This window comes from Diceros bicornis, chromosome 17 (genome assembly GCF_020826845.1).
Source record: "Diceros bicornis minor isolate mBicDic1 chromosome 17, mDicBic1.mat.cur, whole genome shotgun sequence".
Taxonomy (NCBI): Eukaryota; Metazoa; Chordata; class Mammalia; order Perissodactyla; family Rhinocerotidae; genus Diceros; species Diceros bicornis.
In genome coordinates, this window is record NC_080756.1 from 16,342,834 (window position 1) to 16,351,032 (window position 8,199).

The 8,199-nt window shown below is 52.9% G+C and overlaps 1 protein-coding gene across 1 annotated transcript; it reads right to left on the minus strand.

Moving 5' to 3' along the window:
* Positions 1 to 5,262: 5,262 nt before the first annotated feature.
* On the minus strand, positions 5,263 to 8,199 carry HOXC8 (homeobox C8). Its single transcript, XM_058558087.1, has 2 exons — positions 7,754 to 8,199; positions 5,263 to 6,377 (listed from the first exon to the last, which is right to left on the minus strand). The coding sequence occupies exons 1-2, from the start codon at positions 8,187 to 8,189 to the stop codon at positions 6,085 to 6,087; spliced, it is 729 nt and encodes a 242-aa protein (XP_058414070.1). The 5' UTR covers positions 8,190 to 8,199; the 3' UTR covers positions 5,263 to 6,084.

Genomic DNA, 8,199 nt, shown 5'->3' on the forward strand with positions numbered 1-8,199 from the left:
CTTGAGCCCCACAGGCGCAGTCCTGTTGACCCCCGACCCCAACTTCGGCGTACAGTGATATCAGGACAGACTGCACACTTCCCCCACTACCATATTCCGGTTTAACGCAATTTCTCCCCCCACCCACTTTTCCTCCCCATAATTGCCCACGCGCCCACCCTCTCGCCAGCCCCCTCTCCTCCCTAACCAAGACAAGCCGCTGCTGTCCTTATCTTGAAACCGCCACCCAGCTACGGACCATTAGTTACATATTTGAACCAATAAGGAAACACTTACCGGGCGCTGCTGTCACTCTCCCTCTCCCTCTCTCTCTGCCTCTCTCTCTCTCCCACTCTCTCTCTTTCTCGTCTTCCCTCATTCTGTGCCGCTGCCGAGCCTGTCTCAGCTCCACACACACATATATACTTTAGATAAATTTAAAAATAAAAAAGAATAGTCTCAATAATCAAAAAGCCAAATAAAATTAAGGAGAGTTGCAAGAAGGGGCAGGAGGGAGAGCCTGGGAGAGGGGAGGGGCGGAGGCATCTGCGGCTCCCTATCTCAACTCCTGCTCCCGCATTCCTCCTGCCCCTTGGGGGGCTAGAGGGTCGGGAAGGGAGAGAGAGGCGCCCTCAACTCCTGCCTCTCCCCGCCCATCCCCCCTCCCCAGGTGCCCCCAGCTTCCGGCAACTCCACCTGGGAGGAAAAAAATTAAATAGGGGGAGAAAATAATTATTAATCAGATTAATTAAAAAAAAATACTGGTAATGAAGAGAGCGCCCAGCGCAGGTTTCCCTGGCAATGGTTAGGCTCTTACAGAGAGGACTGTTCTGCGGAGCGCTCCGAACGGACAAACCACAATAAAAAGTTCACGTTCATGGATGGAATCCACATGACTTCTTGTGGCCAATCCAACTTGTGAGTCGATCGTAAACTTTTATTACTCAGCTGTAAATTTTCTGCAAACAACCGGGAATGCGATGCATTTGTGTAGCGTGTGCAAATGGGCGCCGCGGTCGCCATGTTTACCCAATTCTCTCGAAGAGGGAGCATCCCCCGACCCCCACCCCACCCCCACCCACCGCCCACTCCCCATGGGCCGGGCTGCTCCAGGCTAGCGCGGAAAGGGCAAAGGGAGGACGAGAGAAGAGAGAAGGAAGGATTCTGGCACTGAGTCGGCTGCCTCCCTTTGCCATACCGAATTTTATATATTTTCCTTAATAAATGGGGTATTAAGGTTGGATCTGGGGAAACGAAGCTTTGCAAAGGTTTGTGGCATTGGGGCAGTGACGGCTGGCAGGGTGGACGGACTGAGAAGGGATGCGCTCCCTACCCCTACGTGTTTTTCTGGGAAGAGGACATCTTTCCCAATGGGGTGCCACCAGCAGCCCCCCACTCCACGCCAGACAGAACGGGAGGGGCAGGCCGCTGGAAGCCTCCTAGCAAAGCCTGACCTGGCCGTGGTCTGAAGAGCGGAGAGGGCTTAGACCGGCCCTGGGCAGTCCTGCGGAGGCAGGAGGAGGGGTGAGAACTGAGAGCAGCCTCCAGAACCCTCAGAGTGCCCCTCAGCCCCAGGTTCCTTTCTCAGAGAAAATGACATTTTCCCATAGTCCATCCCTAGTGCCAGGTCTCCTCAATTCTTAGGTTCAGGTGGCAGCTTACTCCCAATCATTTTAAAATTAAAAATAAACTTAAAGCCCAAGATCTTGGTTCCCATTTCTTTTTCTTTTGGGTGCAAGGCGATCTGAAGCCTTTTCTGTCTTGTCAGGTGGCCCACACCCGCCTGCCTTTTTCAGAAAAATTCCAGTGTCCTGGCAGCTGGGATACACCCTGGAGGCCCCTGAAAAAAGAACCTTATCTGTCCCTAAATTCCACCTTCAGTGCTAAATTCTGAGCACCGAGGTGCCCCTTTTCTCCAGACCCCTAATTTTGGCAATGAGTCCAGTGGGTTCCAGAATAAGTTCCCCCTTAGAGACTATTTGCCAACCAGTAGAAGCTCAGCCACTCTCCCCGCCAGCTGGAGATGTGAAGGCCCAAAGCTCTCCCTTAGGTCCCGCATGGAGCTGGGATGGGGACTTCCATGGCTGGGTGCCCCACCCCAACCAACAGGGGGTCCCTCATCCCCTCCCCAAACTTCCTCCACAGTAAGCGAAGCAGTTCCATCAGCCGGATGCAGGGACCTCGTTTCTTTTACAAACCCACCCATAAATTTTATAACAGGTAGTTAAAAATTACGACAAGGAAGCGCTGGCCCAGCTTTTCACAATGGGCCTCAGGGAGAATGGGACAGCGCTGCGGGCAGCTCACCGGAAATTTTACTTCTAGTCTGTGGCACAGCCTGTCCTGAGTTTGCTCTAATTGGGGTGGGGTAACCCTCCAGCGGCACCAAGCCGCTGGGTCATCTCATTTGGGGAAGGTGAGGCTGGGGAGGCCAATCCACTCTCCTATCCTAGGGTCTCCCAAGGAGCCATTTAGGGCACTCACTACCTCCCTCACCCCCCAGAACCCCTGCAGGCCCGCACCTCCCTTGGCCTCTGCAGTGAAGTGGGGAGGGAGAGAAAATGCCGAGAATTAAAAAAAAAAAAACTCCAGGAAACGAATTTGCCCCCCAACTTAATAGCTGTATTATCCCGTCTCCGCGGTTGAGATTAGAATAATAAATTCAAGGCGAAATGAGCGAGATGCTTCAACTCAGCATTTTGAAAGATACTATTTTTCACAAATCACAAATAGCTTTCGGAAGCCACTTTGATTGGCTAATAAAAAAGTAAAGAATGGGAGAAAGTCCTATCTGCTGCAGCCGAATGGTCCCCATTCCGGTAATGGGACGGCGGGAGCATTTGGGAGGACGCGTTTCTAAAGACAGCGCATCCCGCTCGCAATTAAGTTCCCCCATAAAACCGGTTTTACCTCCTTTTCTCTCCAAACGAGAAAACAGAGGCGGTGGGCGGAAAGGATGGGGGAGTGGGTGCTGCAAGAGGGGGCGGCTGGAGCTCCCTTGGTCTGGCCCACCCGATGCTTCGCATCTCAAGCGATGCCGGGCGCCAGACGCACCCCGCCCTCCGACGCCAGGCTTGGGGCCACGGGCATTGCTGAGTAGGGCCAGGGATGAATGGCATATTCGGTGTGGGGAAAATTCGGTGAGGTCCTACAGAAACACTTAGTGTAGGATTCAACCCACTCTGCTACTGTGCCAGCGATTTTTATTAATAGCAATCATAATTCCCCATTTAAAAATGAAACGCCCTCAGCCGGCCCTCGGAGTCTGGAGGGGATGCCCGTGGGAAGGCCGGAGGTCGGAGTGAAATGCTCTCTTTTCGGGCCTCCCCGGCGGGTAGCTGGTGTCTCCCGCAGCAAACTGCGTTACCTGGCTGGTGCCGCGGCTCGCAGCAGGGACCCCGGGTTCGTAAAGATTTCCCCCAAAGCTGCTCAACGCCGTTCCGGCGGCCCGCAGCCTGTGCTTCCCACCGGCAGCCTCCCTCGGGCTGCAGGAGTCTCCGATCAACGATGCCTGACCCAGTCCTGTGTTCAGGACCACTTTGCGTGTGAGCCAGGGACCCAGACACTGGTGAAATTACACAAGAGTCGGCCTGGGCCTAAGTCTGGGAAAATCAGTGACCAGGAGAGAGAGAAAGATCTGGCCTCAAAAACATTTCAGTCTTTGGGGGTCTGGTCTGGTTTTTAAGACCAGAAGATCCCATCCCCTCCCCTTTCCCCTTCTCCTGACTGAGTCAGATGACTTGTATCTCTGGAATTTGGTATTATTTGACCAGAATCTTCCTGGCATAAACAGTGTAGGACCCTCTAGGGGTGAATAAGAGACCCCTTAACCCCTGTGTCCCTTAGGTTTCCACCCCTTATTTTGGGGAATGAGGAGTCCAATGAAGACTCTTCTTACCCTGCTGTGGCTGGGGTGGGGATTGTCCACTCAGCAGGCCCATCCCCCCCAGGCCAATGGCCAGCACTGTGAGGGCAGGGCAGGCTGCCCAATTGCCAAGGTGAAGCCGGGAGTGAGCTTGAAACAGCCAGAACAGAGGTTGGAGCAGATGCAAGTGGGCTGGGTGACAGAGGTGGCTCTGTGCTGGCCAAATTGGAATTTCAGAATGTGGACCCAGGCCGCTTGATGTACCAGCTCACTCACCTTCCCCTTCTCTCCTTTCCCCCAGGCTTAAGCTTCCTCAGCCCCCACCCTTAGGCATCTTCCAGCCAAGTCCTCTAGGCCGCCTGTTCTAGTGCTGGGTGCTGGGGGCCAAGGGTTTGTCACGAGGGGCATGTGGAGATCAGAAAGAACCCCACTGCCTCATCTGCAGCCCCAGCCCTGGAAGGAAAAGGCCTAGCTGCGGGAGGGGCATGGGGGCAGGTTTTTTGTCTGGGCCCAGCCCAGGGCTGAGGAGGAGGAAGGTGGATAAGCGGGGAGATGCTTTCTTCCCACTGGGGTCCTGGCATCCAGAAACCCAAACTTTGTTTGGAGCCAAGGTTCTCCTAAGACCATACTGCTCTTCCTCCTCCTCCTCCTCTGCGCCTCCCTCCCTTTCACCTGCCCTGCCAGCCCAGCCTGTCCTCTCAACTCCCAGGCTCCTCTCCATGTGAGTTCCCCCTACCCCAAAGTCACATCAGTGGAGACCTTTCCAGAGTGTTGGGAAGGAAAGATAAGGATGTTGAAAGGGGGTAGAGAAGGAAGGGGGGCACTGGAGAAAGAGCAAGTCATTCCAGCTTCAAATATTTTTTTCTCCTTTCTTTTTTATTATGACTCACGTATACAATACAAAGTACTTGGACCAGGAACAGGGCTGCCGGGACACAAAATCTACATTCATAGCTGGACATAAAGACAAATGACCAAAAATTATTATTATAGATATATTTTTAACGTTTTTTTCTTTCGAGCACATTGCATAAACAGAGAATTCAAGACAGAGTTAACTATACATTCAGTGCAATTTAGTTCTACTCTACTGGGGTTAGAAGCACAATAAAAGCGCACAGGACCGGCGGGCTAGGCAGTCTCAGTTGTTGGGTTTTTCTTAGTGAAATAAGCAGCAAGAAACGACAACAAAACCGCATTACGAATACTCTCAAAGCAGGATTTCTTTCTATAGGTAGTGATAAAATACGTTGGAGGTTTCTTTCTTTTTTTTTTTTTTTAATTTTTTCTCTTTTTTTCTCCCATATTAGGATTTTTAAAAATTTCTCTCTTTATTTTTTCAAGATTATTGCAGGTTCCCTTTAGGTAGTATGTTAAAGATTTATTATTATTATCATTATTTTCATGATTATGGTGAGTTCTGAGCGCTAAGCACTGATGCAGCTCAGAGGAAGCTGGGCCCAAGGACAGAAATCAGACAGCGAAAGGGCGGAAGGCAGGGGCCCGAGTGACCATGGGATGGCTAGGTAGGATTTTCTCAGCACTGGAGGCTCCTATCTACCCCGTGGAAAGCGGGGAGGGGAGAGACCCACATCTCCTTAAGGTTTCCATCAGGTTCCTAGAGGAAGTCAAGGGAGTCTTTCTAAGCCGGGAGTCCCAGGCAGGGAGAGGGGATATTCCTTGCTATCATTTTTTAATTTCTTTAAACATTTTCCCTTTCCTTTCCTTCCTTCCTTTACTTTTTCTTTCCTTTCCTTTGAAAAATAGTAAATCTAATACACTAACCCTAGCATAAAAACAAAGCCATGAGTCTTCTTCTGCATGTTGAGGGGGCTCCCCTCTATGATAAATACCAGAGAGGCAGGGAGGTGGGAGTGTGGCAAGAAGAGGCCGAGAGAGGGGGCATACAGGCCCTGTCTCAGACCTTAAAATCCAGGCAGGACTCCGAGGGTGGGGGGAGGGACAAGTGTGTGTGGTGGGGCAACGACTGAGACAGAGACACCGAACTTTCCGCTGTGTCTCGGTCTCCCCCCTCCAGCCCCCAAACAAATAAAGATCGGGGGAAGTCCAAAGGTAATAAAACCAGAGCTGCGAGTATATGACAGGTAGGTAGAGTTCTGAGCGTCATTCTATTCTCTATAAAAGCAAATGACAGTCGTAAACTTCTCAATTTATCCGCTACCATAAAACGAAACTTCAAGGGAGTTGCTAAAGGGTGGGGGGGGGGATCTCTTTTTTGCTTAGTCCTTGTTTTCTTCTTTTTCCTCCTCTTCTTTATCCTCTTCCTCATTTCCTTCTTCCTCCACCTTCTCCTCATCTCGGGCTCCGGGCAGTTTATCCTTGTTGTTTTCCTTTTTCCACTTCATCCTTCGGTTCTGGAACCAGATCTTCACTTGTCTCTCAGTCAGTCCCAGGGCATGAGAGACTTCAATCCGGCGCTTTCGTGTCAAATAAGGATTAAAGAGAAACTCCTTTTCTAGTTCCAAGGTCTGATACCGGCTGTACGTCTGCCTTCCGCTGCGCCGCCCCGGAGCTGGACAGAACAGAACCCCAGGCTTGTTATGTTTTGGTGGGGTCTCGGCGTTCCCCTGCCAGTCTTCCTCCCCCTAAGTCCCCCCATCTGGTCTCCCCCGACCCGTTCCCCTCCCTCCTGTGGAAAAGGCGAGAGCAGAAAGCAGGCAAGGGCAGGAAAGTTTGGGAGCTTGTTTTGGTTTGGCTTCACCTTGGGAGGTGGGGTGGGGGTGGGGGCAGGAACTGGGGTCTGTATGGGAACTGGGGGGTAGCAGGGGCCAGGGGAGCCCTGCAGAGTCTCCCCAGGCCTGCAGTCCTAGGAAACTGGCCCTTACAGCTTTGTTTACAAGTACAGAGTGGCATTTGGTGAGCAGGGCAGGGGACAGAGTCTGTTTCCAAAAGAGAAAAAAATGGTCTGGGGATAAGAAGAGGGGGCATAGCTCACTGCTCCCTCCTTGAATCTCTCTGCCTAGTGCTTTGCCAGGAAGAAAAATAATTGATCTCCTGGAATGTATCACGGCTTTGCCTGATTGCTAACTGGAGACCAGCAAATAAATCACGGGCCATCTCCGCTGGAACTTGTCGCTTTCTCGCTTCCCCTTTTACTTCGAAATTGGGCCATGAGGGGCCACCCCTGGAGGGGCTCATGACCTGAGCTACTCTGAGGGTTTCAGGGAGACCCCACAAGCCTTTGATTGGGGGCAACTTGGCCAGGGTCCCCAGGACCTCAGAGCCCTCCAATCTGCATGGCCTCTCTCCTTTCCAGCACTCTTTTTTTCTCCTCTCTGGCTCCCTCTCTTCTCTCCAACTGAGGGAAGTAAAGCAAAGTTGGGGTTGTGACCCCAAGGCTAGTTCTCTGAGAGGAGGCAATGGGTACCCCAGAGAGCCAGAGCACCTGTCCTTGGGGTCTTGCCACCCTCTGACCCAGCTTTGGGAGGGAAAGAGAGGTCTCCCTTCGCCCCAAGACAGCCTGGCCACTGTCCTGGACTGAGGCTCTCTGCCTTATGGAGAAACTGGTTTGCTCCAAAGGCTGATAACCTCAGGGTCCTCGAGGCCCCTTCCCAGCCACCTCCCCAACTTTGACTTTAGAGATGGTGAGAGGGAGAGACAGAGAGAGAGAGAGACAGACAGAGGTGGAGAAAACGACTTTTAACCCTTTGCACCCAGACACCACCTTTCCCCCCACCTTCACCCCAATCCTCCAAACAACCCAGGCAAGTCCTGAGTCCCACCCCCAGCTGAACCTTCCCGCCTCGAGAAACCCACTCAGGCACGGGGGTGGGGCCGGAGAGACCCCAAACCCAGGAGGGAAAGCCAGGGCAGACAAAAAGGAGGCAAGGGAGGGGGGAAGACCCCGGAGCGCGGGAGACCAAGGGGGAAAGAGAAAAGGCTTCTCACCGTGGGGTCTCATCCATGGAAACATGAGGCTGGGAGACGAGTTTTGATTTAAGTGGCCTTGTCCTTCGCTACTGTTAGTGTTGGCGGAGGATTTACAGTCGGGATATTGCACCACGCTCGCCTCTTGCTGAGCCCCATAAAGGGACTGTCTGGGGAGCGCCTCGTAGCCATAGAATTTGGAGGCGTCTCCGTGGCAGCTCAGCGAGCACGGGTTCTGCTGGTAGCCCGAGTTGGAGATGCCCGAGGTGCCGTGGTGGAAGAAGTCTTGGACGTGGTGCGAGGCGTGCTGGAAGCCGGGCGCCGAGCCGCCGGGCCCGTACACCAGCGCATGGCTCCTGCCCACGCTCTGGGGGAACCGGCAGTCGTAATAGGCCGGCTCCAGGGACTCGCCGCCTTTGTATTTGGAGAACAGGGGGTTGACGAAGTAGGAGCTCATGCTGGGCACA